Raw genomic sequence first — 20,841 nt, 5'->3', positions numbered from 1 at the left:
AACATCAACGAAATCATTAATCATACAATACATCAGCATGAACAAAACATAATATAAAAACACTTCATAAGCTCAAATTAAAATATCCAGGGGGGGGGGGACAGTAATATTCAAGCATGAATTATAATAGAAGAATCGAGGGACAGGAGACGAATGAATGAATGAGAGAGAGAGAGAGAGAGACCGTGAGAGAGGGATAAAGTTGGCTGGGGGGGGGGGGGGGATTGAAAAAAAGGATTTGAAAATTATGGGGGACAGTTATAAATGTAGGCCCGTCCTGAATAGCGGAGTTTTAACATGTAATTATTTTGTGGGGGTTTCTTTACATAGGCATGTTAGTTTTGTCGCTAACTTTGTCCAAAAGCGTCCATACATGGACGTCCGACCAACGCGTAGAATTAGTATTGCATTAATTGGACCAATTGACATATTCTTTTGGTAGCTGGACTATAGGTACTCAAATTTTCAGCGGAATTCTAATTATTATTTCAAATTGATTTTGCTGATCTTCTTTCTGTGGTCGACATGCAGGCCTAATATACCCCCTTTGCACAGAGAATTAAGGTTGACAAAATTATCTCAATATATGGGATTGTCTTAGAATATCAACTTTAAAGAAATTCCCATACCAGACAGTTATTTCTAGCTATATAGACTTCGCCAAATTATATAGATTTTACGATGTCCATGAAGGGATAATATGTCAATTTTTTTCATTTTTTAAATGCTAGTCATTGTGATGTCATGATATTATATATAGAAAATAAATGCTCGCTGCTGTTTACTTGCTGTCTCTTGAAACAAGAAAATAGAAGATAAAACATGATTACTAGCAGACTACAATCATCTATTGACACAAATGTATCGTTATGCGTCACATGATGGCGCTACACTAAAATAATATTGTCAATGATTTAATAATAGCCCTTGTCGGCACGGGGGTTTCCGTAGTGTAGTGGTTATCACGTGAGTCTAACACACTCAAGGTCCCCGGTTCGAGCCCGGGCGGAAACTTGTTTTGCTTTTTAACTTTTGTCTTTTCCCTTATTCTTATATCTCCCCCTATATGATAATTGATATTTCTTGCATTTCCATAGAACCACTTGGTAGATTAAATGTGAAATACATTTAACTTGCACAATGAGTTGCTCTCACTGAACCTTTTTTTAAAAGGATCAGAATGCAGAAGAAAAAGAAAAATTTCAAACTCATGAAGAGAACATGAATTGATTTGTGAAAACCAAAATAATTGTTTTATTGAGAACAGATGGGATCATTCAACTAACCGACTTGACAAGGGATGAACAGTGTTTTCATCTATTTTGATAGATATCTGAGCTATCGCCCCCTCATATGATATAACTTAAAAGAGTTTTACTCACATGTGTGTACATGGAAGGTATGTCATGTCATTATCTTCCATGCACACACTATATACCATTAAATAGAACATCGTTTGCACAAAATACATTGTTTTACAGGTCCAAAACTGTGGAATTCTCTTTCAAATGATATTATATAATTCAATAGAAATGTTCAAGAGACTTTAAGTTTTCTTCTGAATAGTGTCTAGGCTATTGCATTCCCCAATCAAATATAATTTGTAGTGTGACTTTATGCAACTTTGATGTTTGTGTAACTTTGATTGTTTCTTTTTATGTATTTATTTATCATTGTTTTGTGTTTAAAAATGATTTTTTTTTTATTACTGAATCAGTTATTGTTATAGCTTTTTCTTTCTCATAAAATAATAATTCATAATAATTACTTTTACAGAGAGGCCTACACCCTACAAGCTCTGCTTTTTAGTCGGCTCTCCTTCCCTTTCAATTTCATGTTTTTGTAATGTATTGTATTGTGTAAATGGATCTATATGTATATTAATATGTGAATATGTAAAAATGTACCATCATTGTAAATATGAAAAATTGAAAGAGGAAAAAAATGAATTGAATTGACTATATACCAGTAAAATTTAATATGTATGGTTTATATACATTTTAATCTACCAGTACATATCTTTATAGGTTATTCTTCTCATGTATACCATAGTGTTATACTGTAGATTTTTATCTGATTAACATACATTTTATATTTCTAAGAAGTGATGTCATGTGACAGAAGAGTGAATGTAACTTTGACAAAAAGGTTACTGTACCATAGTCACTCATATTACTGAATACAGTACACTTGATAAGTATGATTTAGTTATGTTATACATACATGCTTACCATGCATATAGGTTTACTAGTATATATGTACAGTATTTTATTTGTATTAACTTTGTAGAAATATATTATTATGTGTGAATAAATTTGAATACCAGTGAAGATGTATAGTCACATAGCCAAACATAAACACATGCACTACACAAGTTTTAATCTGTTTACCAATAGTATACATGTTTGTGTGTTGGCTTGAAATGCTGAATATGAACTAATTTCATATGCTGAATATACCAATATGCCAACTTGTAAATATTTAGTGGAAAAAAAGGAAGGTTCTGTCAGATTCCAATGTCTGATCAATTTTCAACTCATTGCAGTAATATGAAATATATCAAATTCACAATAAATTTTCTATAGGGTTTAACTGAAAGCAGCACTTACAATAAACTCTGGTGTCTTCTTGGCTTTCACATGTATATGTTTTATTCGAATGACAGAAATGTAAAAACATTTAAGTACATGGCATAAATGAATTAGTACAAACTCTTACCGAAATAATGTCTCTGTTAGAATTAGATTTAAAGAATTATAACACAAAATTAACCTCTAAAACAGTTCAATAAACAAAACATCTACAAGCATAATAAAACTAACAGCAATGGAGGTACACATCATGTGATATAGCAGCATTTAAACAATGAGAGAGTTGCATACAGATAGCATTCTTTTTCTCATGTAGGTAAATCTAAATGCTATAGATAATTTGGTAATGTAGTTTGAATAAAGATAGACTGTGATACATTTCTCTGCCATTTCTGTGTCCATTGTGGTAACAAAACAGAAAAGTAGTTGCATTTCTTTGGACGGTGTGATTCATTGCAGTTCCTGAAACCTGACATTCTAAAATCAAATTTCATTTTAAATAATGGAAAGAGAACAAAACATAATTTAAACAAGTACAAAACTGAACTACATCCATAGATCCATTCTAAGCAACTAGATTGAAGACTGACCTTTTCTACATATCGTCCATATTTTCACGAAGTGACGGTAGTGAGGAAAATCGTCACGCAAAGTGAATGCAATTTTTTTTCACTACCGTCACTTCGTGAAAACAGCGACGATATGAACTACAGTAAGTTTATAAATCCAATAACAGCACCTTAAATCATTATCATCTCACAGGAGTAGTAGAAGACATTTTTATTCTAAATACATTATAAAGTATAACATTCTGTTGGAGCCAGAGGCAAGTAAACTCAAATTGTTGCACACGGAGCTAACACCATTCTGGTTATGAACAGATGATATATCATAAATACATGTACCTCATTTTGTAATGCTACTTATAAAACTATTTTCTACATGTTATATTCAATTTCTATATTTACAAACTATAACACCAAACAGATTGCATAATGTATATCAATACAAAAATAACATCATAAGTACATGAACAATATTGCTTTGGAATATCAATGGCAATGTTATCATTTGAAAAGCACATTTTCTGCAATCATTGATCAACTATATTATAGCGGGTACGAAAGAAAATACTGCTGTAGAATACCTTTCAGCTTATGCAATTAAATGTTGCCATTATCCTGTTGATGTTTTGTTTAACACTAGAAGTGTGAAGAAAACCTGGCAGTACTGAGAAAACAAAAGATTCCTGCTTTCATGCAAAAAGTTTGTCAACCTTTAGAAATTGTTAATCTGTCCAGAATACACTACAGGCCAAAATACATTTGTTCATTACCAAAATACATTTGTTCATTACCAAAATACATTTGTTTATTACCAAAATACATTTGTTCATTACCAAAATACATTTGTTCATTACCAAATTTCATTTGTTAATTACCAAAATACATTTGTTAATTACCAAAATACATTTGTTAATCACCAAAATACATTTGTTCATCTGTATATTTCACATATTCAATGAATTGCTTTAATATTCAAAGAAACATGTTTACTTGTCTTCAGCCTTTTTTTTTAAATACCACATTTAAACATTCTGGCAGTTAATATCAGAACATTAATAACTAGATGGAACTTCGACTGCGCGCAGTCGAAATGATGCCTCCGTCATAGAGCAATTTACAAACCAAAACAGAAGAAATTTTTCAAATTCAAGTTCAATTGTAATCCATTAACAGGTTCTCAGAATATTGTGATTACAAGCAATTTCTCATATACATATATGACCCTTTGATCTTTGACCTCATGACCCTAACATCTACTCAGTTCATTGGCTCTGCAAGATGTCCAAAGTTAAATAGTAATCCATCTGTCAGTTCTAATGAGAATGCGTTCACAAGCTATTTTTGCATACATAATGAGCCCATGACCTTTGACCTTTGACCTCATGACCAAAGAATCTACTCGGTTCATTGGCTCTGCAAGATGCATACATGATCTAAGTTTGGCAGGAATCCATCAATCTGTTCTAATGATAATGCGATCACAAGCTATTTTTGCATACATTTAGCCGCATGACCTTTGACCTTGACCTCATGACCCCAAAATCTAATCAGTTCATCGGCTTCGCAAGTAACATACATGACCTAAGTTTGGCAGGAATCCTTCAATCGGTTCTTGAGATAACGCGATCACGAGCAGTTTTTGCATACATAATGAGCCCTGTGACCTTTGACCTTTGACCTTGTGACCCCAAAATCTATTCAGTTCATCGGCTCTGCAAGATACATACATGACCAAAGTTTGGCAGGAATCCATCAATCGGTTCTTTGGATAACGCGATCACGAGCTGTTTTTGCATACATAATGAGCCCTGTGACCTTTGACCTTTGACCTCGTGACCCAAAAATCTAATCAGTTCATCGGCTCTGCAGGATACATACATGACCAAAGTTTGGCAGGAATCCATCAATCGGTTCTTTGGATAACGCGATCACGAGCTGTTTTTGCATACATAATGAGCCCTGTGACCTTTGACCTTTGACCTCGTGACCCCAAAATCTAATCAGTTCATCGGCTCTGCAAGATACATACATGACCAAAGTTTGGCAGGTATCCATCAATCGGTTCTTCAGATAACGCGATCACGAGAACGGGACGTACGGACGGACGGACGGACAACCAGAAAACATAATGCCTCCGGCTACTTCGTAACGGAGGCATAAAAACAGGGGTCTTCAATATCTATGACTCAATGTATCATTTCATAAACAAGAAACAGGATTCACATACAATTCTTACATAATGAAAGCTACATGGATGGTAGGGTAATAAGATTTCCCAGAAAATCATGTTCCTATTATTATACCTTATAGATCTTATTTTGTATCTTATACACTGGAGTTTAACACCATTTAAAAGCACCGTGTGAATTGATTCTTGTAAGAAGATAATCCCACACCAAGTACAATGTTACATTTATTCCATATCAACTATCAAATGATTCTGACGATGAGTAATGAATAATGAATCTTATTTTTCTGTATTTTCATCTCCTTCACAAAAACACAACACTGAATAGCTTGAATAATAATTATGACTGCAAATACCTTTATTTGCAAGGATTAAAATGCAGCAAACATTCTTATCCACATCCTACCATGTACTACTGTAATGTCATCATTCATGGTGAAATATATGAAGCATTACATTATTATTCCATTTGTCCTTAATGCCCTGATAAAAAGACCAATACCAACACAATATGGACAAAAAGGGTAACATGAGAATCCCTTAATGCCAAACCTGGAAGACAATACTGAGAGTGACAATAGCACACAAAAGGCACAACCCTTTCACAACAATCATTCCACATTTTGTAATTTGGCTTAATAGCTTTTTATTCATGGCAAAAGTTTCTGCACACTATGTGTCTACTTTTGTTGCATAGCCATATTGCATTCGACGTCATAAATGGAAAATAAGTCTTAAAAATCCATAAAGATGAAGTTGAGTTCTGGTCATGCGATCGCATTGTGAAAGAAACAGTGTGGAATCGACCAGAAAAGGTTGATCATCTAGCATATAAGAATGTGTGTGTATTGCAAGGTTTTAGAATCATCAAAATGATAAGAAATTTGGCCAAGTCTTGGTAAAGTTACAAACACTGTACACAGAAAGATGTATATGGGACTACACGAAAAACGTGGCGTAAAAATCCTACCATGGAGTTTTACGATGTTACATGACATATTTAGAATATGAAGGCATTTGAAGAGCCATGCTTTTCAGGGAACATGTCTTATCTGATGTTCTTCCACACTTGCATAAGAAGAATGATAACGCTCACAAATTATTTGTCACCTCTTCCCAGAACTCAACCTTCTCTTTAAATTGACATGTTGAGAAGTTCAAAATCATTGTTTTTCTATCAAATTTGTACTTTTTCAACTTTTTGAAATCTATTACCTATGAATATTGTTTTCAAAGACATTACATTTTGTCAGAGCAATGTAGCATTAAAACAACAATATTACTGTTGCCAATTTGAAGAACAATGTGATCAATTTAGCCCTTTAACAAAAATCCTGGTCCTGTAAGGGTTAGTAGACGACCGCCCATACTGACGGTGGGTCACAGTCTGTAGGTTCTCCATCACCACAGAATCTATTGTACGTCATCTTGGTGTCGAACCCAAGCAGCTGCCTTTCCTCAAAAATACGGAACGTGAAAGTGGATTGGCCGGTGCCTATGAAGTATCTGAAGTACAAAAAAAATAGATAATTTGAAGATGGAATCAATCTAAATCAATGGAAATGATTTGCTCAGCTACTCTACAACAATTGCAGTCATCAAACGTCAAGTACCTTAGCCAAGTACCTCTGTGTTATTCTAAATTGAAGTTCGACTAATTTAATAGCAGGAATATACTTGTACACTAATAAGCGGTGTAAACAAAGGACAGTAGTTACTGCAACGTGCATTGGGGGCATTGATTTTCATAATTCTATATAATTGACATAAAAACGTGAAAGTGGATTGTGCCTATGAATTATCTGAAGTACGAAGAAAATTGGACAATTAAAAGATGAAGGATTTTAAACACAGTGCACTACAATTATCTCTACACCAATTGTAGTCATCAAATGTCAAGTACCTTAGCCAAGGCCTCTGTGTTATTCTGAATTGAAACTCTACTAATAGCAAGGAATATACTTGTACACTTATAAGCATTGTATTCAAACAAAAGGACACTAATTACTGCAACATGCATGGGAAGGGGGGTTAAGTTTTATAATTCTATAATTGTTCACATAAACAATGACACTGTAAGAGAAATAAATGCTACTCAAGAGTAAACTACCGGTAACTAAACAGAAAGAGAAAGAACTTGAATCACATCTTCGTTAACTGCCATACATATACATCACAAGCCTGAGGTAATTTCTCTCATTTTCCAAATAGAATATAAATTTGACATGCTAGATTGAAGAAAAATGAGATTTTGTTACATTAAATTTGAAAACATTTCACAAATTATTCTCCTGCAAAATAAGTGAACATTAGAGAATTCATTAAAGGAGAGGAGTATTTGTTCCTGGACATACAATTTCTAATCCAATTTCTTCTCAAAACTTTTGAAATAACTCCAGCGTAAGAGATATATATATATACCAACCTTGCATGAGCACAGATCCATTGGTCTATAATAGCAACACCACCATCCATGAATCTATCATGAACAGTCCTGGGAGGTATATAGTTATACACCTCATATCCCTTTAGATGTACTTTTAACTGGTCAATTTCTGCGGAGAGAAAGTACATGTCAAAACATCCACAGTGATTATAAAGACCAAATGTCGTGTGGCAGATCTGTAGTTGCCTCAACTAGGAAAGGTATTTCAAGAAAACACATAATGCAACAGGATGTCTGGATTTATTGACATACAAATATTGAATGGTTCTGAGTAAGATGGTATAACTATGTTATGAGGTGATAGGTGCAGCTGTACATAGCAAAGTTGAAAGGAATGGTGTACTGTTCACTGAACTAAATATACTTTTCCATAGGTGGAAAGAAAAACATTTCTTATTTTTTGTATGCAACTCCATTATTATGAATAGAAGGGGAATCTAGATTGCTGTCAAAGATTTTTTTTTCTTCTAGTTTTTAAAGATTGTCATGACCTTGCTCATTAATTCAAGCTTCAAAGCATACAGGCATCCAATGTACAAAAACAAGAGATGGATTAAATCTTTAAATGTGTACCGGTAGTCTCCCATCACGTGATGAGAATGAATATCAGTATCGGACATTGTATACCGGTACCCAGTGAATATGACATGTATAAACAACCGGTACTTCAAATACAGTGACACTCATTACATACATTTCTATACAAATTGGTTGCTTCTGCATTGACCTTGCCTGGTTTTGTTTTACCCCTTAAAATAGAAAAAGAATTATAAACAGTACATGTATACATCATTGTCAGAGGTAAGAATGACATACCACTAGCTGGGGCATCTGTTGCAACAAAGACCTTCTTGAGCTTGAGTTCCTTGAGCTTCTTTTTAATATGTGTGGCTGCCTTGGGTAAAGATGCCACTTCTTTTCTGTTATTTCTTGCAAAATCTTGTCTCCGAAGATGAACGGCAATGTATGGCCCACCTTTGGCACTTCCTGCAGTTGGCTAGGATACAAAGATTGGTTGTTCTTAAGAGTCAGGTATTAAATATTCTGTATCTACATAGCTGAAATTGGAGGTACACAACAAACCAGTTCCGTAGTCAATACAGATTTATATCAGGTTGGACAGGATTTGATTTTGGTATAAGATGCATTTTCCATAGACATCAGACCAAGGGTTCAGTATTTAAGGGGTGGAGTTTTGTCCCTTTTTTAAACTTATTTTAAAACTTTTTAACCAATAGTTGAATTGCAAGCTAAGTTTACACATTTCATCACCAACTATTATCTATTTCAACTATATAAAAAAAAGGCAAAAAATGAGTAATTTACTTGATTTCACCTTTTTTTTTTAAATCAATACAAATTATTCAATCACCTGTGATTAAACTTTCAGCTGTGTAAATTGCATTGTTACAAGCAGGGGCAAATCCAGGGGGGCTGGGGGGACACCCTCCCCTGGCCACAAAAATAGGCCACAAAAAAAACTAAATGTCTTTTGTTGTTATTGCTCAAAGGGGGTAGGGGGGTGTCAAGTAATTTTTTATTATAGAGCTCTATTACCGGGCATGGTGGATCAGTGGTTAGAGCGCCCGCCTCGTGAACGGGAGGTCGTGAGTTCGAACCCCGACCGAGTCATACCAAAGACTTATAACAATGGGACCTTCTGCCTTCTAGCTAGGTGCTCAGCATATTAGATTGGAGAAGGGTAGTAATAACATATTATGTTATGCAGGGCCCACTGGAATAACTAAAGTGGCTACCCTGGGTAAATTAGGGTTATTATTATTATTATTATTATACCCCCCCCCCCCCCCCCCCCCCTGTTGAGCTTAATCGGCCAACTGGTTGAGTCGCCGCTAAATATTTTCTCATGAATTGGGCCCCCTTTCTCGCCGTCAGCTGGATCCACCCCTGGTTACAAGACATGTTTCCCACAATTCAGTCTCATCTGGCCATAGATGTCAACCCCTCATGGTACATTAATTTTCTTTTTAAGTATGTAAATATAAATTGGAAATTAAAAAGATACAGAATATTAATATTTCAAATTGGTGGCTGTAAGTAGCTGCTACAATATCTCTCAATTAAAAAAAAACAAGGGTTCAGTTCGATATAAAAGAAGAATATACATATATTCTATTCTCTACCAACAAATTTCTAGTTTTCACCTCGTTCCTCTTACCTTCATTTCTCTCCAGTCATCCAGAATAGGAGTTTTATCTTTACTGTCGCTGGAATCCAGATAGGTTCTACGAAACTCATCACCAATGTCTCTGAGAGGTTTGGCAAACCGTAGACTTCTTCTTGCCTTCATGGAAACAAAATATCACAATTATATCAATTACATCAAAATGCTGAATAGAATTCTCATATTGAAATACTCAATATAGACTCTTGTACTTGGGGGCCGGAAGAGATCATTAATTGCACTCTCAATTCATAAAAAAATAAAAACATACATTTTTTCTTCATTTATTAAATTAAGTTTCTTCATCTAGCTGTCAAGTGTTTTATCTGTTTTAATATCCTCAAGATTATATTGGAAATAGGGGCAAGGGATATGTACCAGTATGATTTGCATTAGGTTTGCATGCTACATGGTTGAAAAATTATTGCAATACATGTATTTGGCATAATAAGCCAATTAATCACAACAAATTACAAATTGTTGTCATGGAGCATAGCAGATGCGCAAGTTAGACAGAGAGGATGAAGGACAAAGGTGTCACAGTTTCTCCTCTTACTGCAAATGACACCAAGCAGGATTAGAAATATCATGAGGAAAATATTCAAAAGATTTAAAGTAAAGAATTAAACTCAGGTAGAAGTGCACACATTGTTAGTCATTAGAAAACACTGAAAGGCCACTTTCAAATTGAATAATGGTAATAAAAAATGGAGAAATTAGTTTTGATAAAGGGTTAGCAGTGTTAAACAGAACAATACACATGGACATAAGACATACAAACTATGTAAACAACTAATTTGCAGGCGATGAATTCAAGTGGCTTGGAAAAGAGGAATTGACAATTTTCAGATTTTCTCTATTTCAATTTTCTGTATTTAGACAAATTAGAAAAATAAGAAATCAGAGGAAAAGATTAAGACTAAGTTCACCTTACAGATTGAAATATTTAGAGCAATCACTAGAAAGTAGGCTATAAACATTTTAAATGTCAAAAAGATACCTGTAATAGTAATTAGGATTAGTTGTGACAAGAACTAGTATTAAAATTTATGTCAAACATGCATTTTCTTGTCACAGCCCTTCAAACTTAAGCACAAGTTAAGTAAGTAGTGCATAACATTATGGCATTAAAGCTAATCTGGAGCTCTGGTATGAGAATCATATTTTGAGAGAAAATCAATATGATTTATTCTGGATCATTTATCCTGCAGTAGATTGGTTGTTTGAACCAGTGAAATAAAAACATACACACAAAAAATTACTGGGCATCATCTTCGATAAAAACCACAACTCCCATTTTCACATAGTGACCTGTGTTAAGCACATGGTGTCGGGCCTACTTATCTGTATTTCATGATCTTTCTATGCTCATTACTCAGCCACTGTACATTTTCTACCAAAATTGTTTGGCACATGTCATTTATTTGTAATCTTGAACATTCAGTGTAAGTTTTGTTGGATTCTTTGAGAATTTACTTTCTTAATTTACCAGAACTCAAGTTTATCTTTAAAGGGCAAGTCCACTCCAAAAATAACATAATTATAATAGAACAAGAAAAATCAGACAAACCAATCAAAAAATGTTTGAGCAAAATTAAATCAGATAACTAATAAGAAAGTTATAAATTTGTCATGACATGAGAATCACAAGACAAATTGGCAACTCACTCATGAGTCTGTGACGTCATTGCCTCACTATCCACTAATTGTTTTCATAATACTGATAATATAACTTTCCAATTCTCCCTCTAAGAATCTTATTTCCTCACACCAGCATTTAGGTTATATTGATAGTTATATGTTTTTGTGTGGATGCACTAATATAGAGTCATTTTTTTCAGTTACCGGTAAGTCATGAAAAGTGTGAATTTTGATAAACTATTTATATGAAAATCAAAGATTATGAACAAACAATATTCAGAAAATAACATAAATTCTTAAAATTTCATAACAAATTTTGTGAAATGTCAAGCACGCACTATGATACAAATCATATAACCTGATCAAGGGCATGGGGAAATCAAGTTTTTTGGAGGAAATCAAGTTTTTTTGGGGAAATCAAGTTTTAGGGGATAAAAAGGAAAATTAATGGAATACAAATATATAAAGCAAATGATAAATAGTGAGGCAATCACATCACAAACCGATACCAAACCAAATTGGCAATTTGTGTAGTAATTTTCTAAGTTCCATAGTTTTTCATACTTTAAAAAAAAATCATAACTTCCTTATTTGTTATCCGATTTTTCTCAAATTTATTTTGCTGTTTCTCTTGTTTTTCTGCATCTACTAAAAGCAAATTATTTTTGGAGTGGACTTAATAGCTTTTAAACTGGAATCAATTATGTAAGTGGGTTAGTGGAGTACAACTCTGATCTGCACATCAAAATTGACTGGAGTGAATCTTCAGAGATGTGATAGGGAATATTAAACAGGGAAGAATTTCTGAGAACAAGTAAAGCAGGGAGATGTGAATTTTTTTACAAGCAACTACCAACTACTCAACTATAGAACTAGTCCTTAAAATGAATAAATTACAGTTATCCTCCTACAGTAGAAATTATAGAAATATTCATGTAAACATAGAAATCTATAACAGATTTTATATAATAGAAAATCATGTAATATACATAATTGGCTTCTTGCCAACAAAGTGCCTTGAAAGTTGAAACATACTCTTGAAACAATTGTTTGGATAGTACTTTGTGAGCACAAGAAAAGAGTCAAATAGAACATTACAAGAACAAAAATGATATGCCTTACTTACATATTTTCATCATTATAAAGTGCTGTATTTAATTACTTGAAGACTAAGTGGTATTAATTCCAAATAAGTGTAAGTTATTACCTTCTCTGAATATATGAATATATATATAAATCTTAGGCCTACTGGCTCTGGATTTTAAATAAAAACTTATGATGGCTGTTTTTCAAATGGTGAATATATGAATTTCGGGATTATTATCATAAATCTACATACTGGTATATATATTTTTTGAATAATTCATTTATTAATATAATTATTATTGTCATTATTTTCTTCTTCTTTTTTTGGGGGGGGGGGGGAGGGAGGGTTTATCACAGGCTGTCTTTCTTTGCAATAATCTATTAGAACTGAATGGTTACAAAAAAGCAAAACTATATTTATTTTAATATATCTCAACCCATCTAGAGTTCTAGACATAGGTTAGATAAAATTGAGAAATCATCTAATTAATGCCTCAGGCCATCAAATTAGGCATATTTCCATATCTCAAATCTAGCAAGAACTTACATTCCAGTATTCAACTTGTCCATAGTAATCATGAAGAACTTCTTCACAGCGAGACAAAAGAACAGATCTATTAGAAGGATTGATTTACAGATAATGTTGGATTATAGAAAGAAAGGAAAGGACAATGTGACAAGAAAGTGTACAGAAATGTTGTTACTAGATAATGAAGAAAATACAAAGGAAATAAATAAGATGATGGTTTGGTATTATAAACTACAGAGAGTAAATAGCAATAAAGAAGGAAAATCAGCCATCATATTTCTTTATCTGAAAAGATTCCTGATCCATTTTTTCTTATGAATCATTAACTAAATCTCTTCCAGGTTCCAGAAATGAATAATAGAAACTAAATGTCTCAAAAGAAGACCAAAAAATATATCTTGTAACTTGTGACCAAAAATGAATAACTTATCAACTGATTTAATATGTTTGGGTTGAATAGACCTATTAGAAGATGTCCTTTTGTTTTTGAGAAAGTTATTGATAAAGAAAGATGTTAACAGACAGGAAGGTATGTAGGTAGGTAGAGAGATAGAGAGAGAAAGGGAGAGAGACAGAGAGAGGAAGCATCTTATGTAGTTCCTATTTTTGTTACCTGTGACCGATCATGGTAAAAATAATATATCAAATAGACTTGCAGTAATAGCTTAAAATTATGTCACAGTTTCAAATATGTTATGAGGAGATGAACATTAAAAGGAGCTTGAAAATTTCAAGAAACTACTCTTTTAAAGCACAGAATATAAAACCAATACTGCACAAAGCGACAGGCAATCAATAACAGTAATACAAGAAATAGAAGTAAAGCATTTAATGGCAATTGGAACAGGAATACTTGTAAGTAGTGTGACTCTTAAGAAGATGATTCCTTTTACATGATGCATAACTATTACAGTTAAACTTTTGTTTTTGAAAGTTAAAGGAATAACCTGATGCAAACTAAAGATTCAATAAGATATTTTCAAGGTGTCATACCTATAGTCATAGGTAGTCACAGCAAATTCACTTTAAGAAGAATATCAAAACACTTCAGAATGAACAATTATTTCTTCATCTATTTATGATAACTTATTAATTAAAAAGGTATACATTTTACAGTATCCAACCTATACTACTATTTAGTTTCCTGGAAATTGTATACATTTTACTGTTATGTATTTTATAATGAATGTATTACCAAAATGTTTCTCTTTTAAGTTTTTAAACAAGGATGGTTGAGAAAAAGCTAAACAAGAGAAAGGTTAGTAACCTCATTTACCTGGTCATATGTTCAACAACAAATGTATGAAATTATGCTATGATTGATACACAGATGTTCATAATCTATGTTAACACTTTAAGAATGAGTTGAAGATTAAAATAATCAACATTGTTAGAGACAAAACACTTAAAAAATGTAATGATGCTATATTGGTTTCTACTAATACTATATCATTTTACATACATGACGAGGAGTAATCTATATCTACTTCTATGTACATGTGGTAATTTTCAATAGTCCCGTCTTGATAAGTTAATATGAACTTGTTAAATATACCCAATATTTCGTCGCTGTTTTCACGAAGTGACGGTAGTGAAAAAAAATTGCATTCACTTTGCATTACGATTTTCCTCACTACCGTCACTTCGTGAAAACAAGGACGATATGATACCAAGTCACATAGGTAGCATAGTAGCATCAATTTCTATTTTCTATGAGAGGGAATGAGCTAGTCAGAGTGAAAGTGATGAGCAAAGGTGTTGTTGAATGCCTAAGAGTTAAATAACACAAGCAAGACCAAGAAGTGAAAGAAAAAGGAAGTGACCACAAAACCCAACACAGAAGGGAAAACATTTTGAGCACTTTTGTCTCGAGCGACTTACTTCCCAATAATCTGACCTGCCAAATGTATCATGGAGTACAGTTTCGGCTCGGTCAATCATAACTGATCTGAAGACCAAAACACACACAAAAGAAATGTTTCCTGAACTCACCTATTTGGATATGCCATTGCAAGTATAGCTCAGATTCCTGGTTGTTCTGTGACTAATATTATGACATATGCCTTCAAAATGTACTTTCAAACAGGTTGCATGAGGGGCTAATTTGTTCCAAACATATATTTCTTCCTGCAATTATGCTTACACTGATGGTATTAAAGATCACGAGTTCATCTAAAACGGCCCAATTTCCATTATACGAGTGAATACTTCCCAACTTCACAGAGTTATTAATCTTGAAATATTGGTCATACATCATATTATACTACAACATTTTCATCCATTCACAAGGCGTAAAATTTCCCTGCATCACATAAACTTGTTGATGATTCCCTTTGAAGAATCTAATGCACCTGTACATACTGCTGAGGGCAGTCTTGGGCAGTTAAGGTGCTAAAGGGTTGAACTACTTTTACTGAAAATTTGAGGGAAAGAAAGCTGACATCAATATTTTTTTTTAATTCTTCAATCTGGAGAGAAAAAAAAGGAGAGATTGGTCTGAGGTATAACTCACCTAGCAGTAATATTCTTTGTGAGGAAGGGGGCGAGGTCTCCAGCCGAGCCCTGAATTGACAGACACCTGAAGTTTCTAGCGTAAGCTTCTGAGTAACCCCAGTACCAGCCTCTGTACTTCCCTTCCCCATTCTTCTGGTAAGTGGGTGGGTCATTGCACTCTCTTTCGTGCATCCTCTCTTCCCATTTACCATTGGTCCACCCTTCTTTGTAACTCTGAAGATAAACATGCTCGTCAATCGCTCCCTCACCTGTAACTGTAATATTAAACATGATTTCAATCATAAAAGGTTAAAAATACACAAGAATGTTTTATTTTTTCACATTAATTCAATTTCATGCAGCATTGTTGGATCGGTGTATTGAGCGCTATATAAAAAACCGGATTATTATTATTATTATTGTACTATTAAATCTCTAGGTATTATAATATAATGATGATAATAAGAATGGTGATAATAATATTAATAATGGTCATTGATACTGCCCTATACACTAAGAAATACCATAGCGCTTACAACATAGGAAAAAGACGAGCTCTGTGGAAAAGTTGCGTTTTTTTTTAATGTTGACATATTTTCTATTGTTCTAATTGATGCATTATAATCTTCAACAATTAAGCTGATTATAAGATGAATTTACAATTAGTATTTTTGAATATTCTTTGTGACTTCTACTTGAATATGTAAAGGCAGTTTGAAGTTTTCATAGAATGACCCATCACATTTTATAGGAAATCACTTTGCATTGAGATAAAAATATACCTGTGTGTAATCATGGTCTACTATTTCTTTAATTTGGTTTAGTAACCAACAGCACGCAAATCCAGTAACCTTCTAGTGTAATGATATAAAAGAGATCATATCAGTTGGTAAAAATTTATATTTTGGTATATTTTGTTACAGGGAAAAAATTAATGTTTATTTTTCGGGGGCTACTTTTCAAGCTTGCCTGCATGAAAATACCATTCTAAAATTTGTTTTGCATTGAACTCTATGCAAATTTACAGGGGCTCTTTTCTGATTTTCGGGGGCTCTTTTAGGCATTTCGGGGGCTAATTCGCCCCGAGCCCCCGTGTATTTTTTTCACTGTTTTGTTAAGAAAGAGTGCATAACAGACTGGTTAAGTTCTTTGGCTAAAAGTAGCTTGGCACTAGCTTTCGATAAATATGTCTCTTTTGATGCTGCCCTGAATCAAAAGTGCTCCTTACTCTTCATATAATCTTCAAATTCAACGACAGGAACATGGCGATTCAAACTCTCCACATCGAAAAAGGTTGACCACGGTATTCGAACTTGCTGCATGTTCCTTGACTTCCAATGGTAGAGTCTGCCCCAAGGCGGAAGCACAAGGACCCAGTTGTCTCTCTCTTGGAGCTTCTTTACCAGGTTTGCTATTCTCATGTAGACATCCCGTCTCAGATTGAATCCCTCCCCTGGATTCACATCGTACAACAGGAACCTGCATCAAGTATATTTATCACAAATTTTTTATGTTACATCCATATAAAAAACACTCATGATTCTTACTTTCTGTGGGTCTCATTTCATTTCAAGTTTACCGGTCAATAAATGTCTGCACTTATCCAGAAATGAAATTGTGTTAACTTGGTATAAAGTATTTCAGTTCAGGCAGACTCTGTATTTGGAAGTTTTCCATAATCAATCAGAAATTATACTGTGAAATTGGAAGATACTGCGTAAAGTAATCTACCGTAATGCGGATCTGACGGTAGACAACTTCACACAGGCGTGCACCCACCCGCAATCCACAATATGTATGCAATTGTATCGTCGAGCGGTTTGTCGTGAAACCTGCGAGAAAGTGTATACTAATATCAACGTTTTTCAAAAAAATACTCCCCCCAAAAAAGAAAATTGACACAAAACAGGTAAGAAGCGCGAAGCATAACAAATTTATAAACATTATTTGAACAATTGATGAATATTTACTTCATTTAAATCATTACTCCACGCCGGAGTTACGGGTCAAAGTCTGAATATGATTCTGAACTAGCGCCAGAAATTAATGCCATGAACAGTCTATCAATTTTCACCGCCATTATTGTCATTGAAATACATGTAGGCCTTCACATGACACGTTTCTCAATAACATGGGACTGAACAACCTGAATGACGTGTTACCTTTGAGGTTTTGCTTGTCCCATTTTCATATTAAGCTGTCCTCCTGGTGCGAAAAGGAGATCATCCTCTAAGGTTTCACTACGGACTTGAATAGTGACGATGAAAAGAATTAGACAAGAGATTTGGACGCTTTTCCACGTCAACGTCCACGAAGCAGAAGCAGCCATGTTTCGAATACAATTCGAATATCTAGCTATCGATATCCTTATCACTTCGTCTAGCCCCCACCCCCGCTTGCGACTTTGCGTTTTACACCCTGGCCTGGACATTTTCCCGGTAAATAGCAATGAAACTGCTTGAATGAGTCTAGTCTACGCTCCTCGATCGCCAAATCGAATCGTACATGCACAGACGTACGTCGATGCAGCATTTATACACACCGTACGCAGCTGCAATACTGAAGATTAAGGGAGAAGATATAGGATTTCAAGTTCAGAACAACAAGTTGTTTGCTTTCACTTTTACTACATATTTCTTCTTTATATAACTATTTATACATACACATACTCCTGTATCTTTTGTATTACTTCTCTGACATTGAAGGATTAGATTACCTTCACGAAAAAAAAAAGTATATGAATGTAAAGCAGTAAATAAAGTGCAAATGAATTCATGTAAAACTGGTGTATAATTTCCTTTATATGTTATGTGTCTGTACATTACACTAGACAAAGTGATGAATGGAAAAAGAGAGAAAGAGAGGTCTTATAAACAAATATCATGAATTTAAATGAGAAAGAGAGAAAGGGAGAGAGAGACAGAGGTCTTAGAAACAAATATGAATTCAAGAAGTGAGAAAGAGAGGGGGTCTTAGAAACAAATATCATGAATTGAGAGCTAGAGAGAGAGAGGTCTTAGAAACAAATATCAAGAAATGAGAAAGAGAGGGGGGGGGGTCTTAGAAACAAATATGAAGAGAGAGAGAGAGGCCTTAGACACAAATATGAAGAGGGGGTTAATGAGAGAGAAAGAAAGAGGGGTCTGAGAAATACATACGAGAGAGAGAGTGGGTCGAGAGAGAGAGGTCTTAGAAAACAAATATGAATAGAGATGGGGGGGGGGGGCGGGGGAGAAATGGGTCTTAGAAAACAAATATGAAGAGAGATGAGGGGGGGGGGGGGAGGTCTTAGAAAACAAATATGAAGGGAGAGGGGTCAAGAGAATTAGAGAAATTAGGTCTTAGAAACAAATGACATGAATTTAAAAAATGAAAGACGTGATCCCACAATAATAGAAAATGGTACGAGTGCAATATTTAAATCACAGTTTATGTATTACATTACCATTACACATATTATGTCGAGTGTAGTCTGTGTATGTGTCGATATGTGTACACGTGTGTTAGGGGGGGGGGGTCCGAATCAGCAAATGGTTTGAAAGTAGGCTACACGTAAAAAATTGAAACCCTGAAGAAGGCGGAATTAAACCACAAAAACCATAATATTATTTGGTTTCTCTCTTTCCTTACTTTGATTAATTCCTTCTCTAATTTCTCTCTTTCTTTCAAGTTAGTTTTTGTTTTCTCTCTCTGCTTATGACATTCTTTGTTTCCTCTCTGTTCTTTAATTATTTATTGTTTTTCTCTATTTCCTTCTGTTGTTATTCGTTGTTTTTCTCTCACTCGTACGTCTCGATACAAAAGTACATGTACCGCGTACCGCGACACTGGACATATAGGACGTACGTTGAGCATTGCAGAAGAGCTACGTGCGCGCGCAATATCTTGTCATGGATAGACTTTTCCCAGTCGGTTCCTTGAAATTTATTGGGAAAAGGTCCAGGCCAGGGTGTAAAACGCAAAGTCGCCCCCCGCTTCCCGTACCGTACTATCCCCTTCCCCCTGCTCCTCCACGTCCATAGTCCATACACGAAACTCCAGGGGGAGGGGGGGGGGGGTCCTAGATTTTCCGATATGGAGAGGCGGGCGTAGGGGCGGCAAATTAGCCACCAGGGATCATAATGCACAAAAGAATACAATTAGGGGCATGGGAGACCTAGGGATGCGACCCCCCCCCCCCAACAAAACAACAACAACAAAAAAGAGAGAGAAAAGAAAGGCTACATAGATTATACCATCTGCCGACAAATGCGCAAATGCCAAGTAAGATAAAGGATCCTCAAGTCATAGAAGTATGATAATGGTAAAGGTCAATACTAAAATTTTCCCTGCTTGATCCAAGCTCCTACCTTGAAGTATTTGGGGGACTGTAACTGACCCCAACTCTCCAGTTTATCGCTCTATGCAGGGCAAACTCTTATTATTCTCTCATCACCATTTTACGTTTAACAGTAACCAACATAGCCTAGACTTACGAGGGTGAGTGGGGGGGGGGTCGTGTTGATTGGTAATACCTTTTGTCTATCCTATGCAGTATAATTTTGTGACAAAATTTAGGAACTGAAATTGTGTTATTCTGCCAATTATGAGATATCAGCCCCTTGGCGAAAGTGTACCAGGCAGTCAGTGTGCATACAAACACCACTCCATCTACTCTTCATCTAATCTATTATACACATTTTCCATATCCCTATGTATTTCTTTTCTTTTTCCTATTCCTTTCTCCCCCGCACACACCGATTCGGCCCTTTAAGACGGGCTTAATTCACTTGATATTATAATACTCACTGCATTATTACATACACCTACTAGGCACATGTGGGTGCAGTTGCATGGTGCCCCCACCCGCCCCGGAAAAAAAAACTAAAAATTAAATCCGGGTGTAATTTACCCTTTTTAGGACTTATAACTCACAATAGTAGATTTTATCAAAGGCCCCTCCATGTTTCACTCGTCTTTTTAGTTCAGAAAACAAGAAAAGAGAGAGAGAGAGAGAGAGAGAGAGAGAGGAGAGGGGGGGGGGCAACTAAGCTTATTTAATCTGTTAGGAAAGATAATTGCCCAATAAAAATAACTCATCCCCGGCTATTACATCGGGAACAGTCCATACCTTAGG

The 20,841-nt window shown here is 34.8% G+C and overlaps 1 protein-coding gene and 1 non-coding gene across 3 annotated transcripts; one reads left to right on the top strand and one right to left on the bottom strand.

Annotated features, from left to right (window-relative positions):
- The first annotated feature begins 941 nt into the window (after positions 1-941).
- TRNAV-AAC lies at positions 942-1,014 on the top strand. The gene has a single exon. It is a non-coding gene; the product is annotated as a tRNA-Val (tRNA).
- Positions 1,015-6,540: 5,526 nt separating this feature from the next.
- LOC578163 (GDP-fucose protein O-fucosyltransferase 2) lies at positions 6,541-18,351 on the bottom strand. Of its 2 annotated transcripts, none has more exons than XM_030972925.1 (8): positions 17,888-18,351; positions 16,954-17,204; positions 15,745-16,000; positions 13,251-13,317; positions 9,971-10,096; positions 8,608-8,788; positions 7,771-7,900; positions 6,541-6,851 (listed from the first exon to the last, which is right to left on the bottom strand). In XM_030972925.1, exons 1-8 carry the CDS (start codon positions 18,154-18,156, stop codon positions 6,695-6,697), a joined length of 1,437 nt encoding a protein of 478 aa, XP_030828785.1. In that variant the 5' UTR covers positions 18,157-18,351; the 3' UTR covers positions 6,541-6,694. The 2 variants fall into 2 exon arrangements, with proteins under 2 accessions (XP_030828785.1, XP_030828784.1); XM_030972924.1 differs by lacking the exon at positions 13,251-13,317 and adding an exon at positions 15,114-15,180 and having other exon boundaries at positions 17,888-18,098.
- Positions 18,352-20,841: the final 2,490 nt, after the last annotated feature.

This window comes from Strongylocentrotus purpuratus, unplaced genomic scaffold (genome assembly GCF_000002235.5).
Source record: "Strongylocentrotus purpuratus isolate Spur 01 unplaced genomic scaffold, Spur_5.0 spur5_scaffold_6, whole genome shotgun sequence".
Taxonomy (NCBI): Eukaryota; Metazoa; Echinodermata; class Echinoidea; order Camarodonta; family Strongylocentrotidae; genus Strongylocentrotus; species Strongylocentrotus purpuratus.
This window is presented reverse-complemented; position numbering and strand designations above follow the sequence as displayed.

Excerpts from the sequence above, each read along its gene's own strand:
- LOC578163 (XM_030972925.1), bottom strand. The coding sequence starts at position 18,156 with ATGTCCAGGCCAGGGTGTAAAACGCAAAGTCGCAAGCGGGGGTGGGGG. Across the intron at positions 17,205-17,887 it reads GGACAAGCAAAACCTCAAAG|GTTCCTGTTGTACGATGTGA; the intron begins GTAACACGTCAT and ends TACTTGATGCAG. Across the intron at positions 13,318-15,744 it reads ACAAAGAATATTACTGCTAG|ATCTGTTCTTTTGTCTCGCT; the intron begins GTGAGTTATACC and ends TCCTTCTAATAG.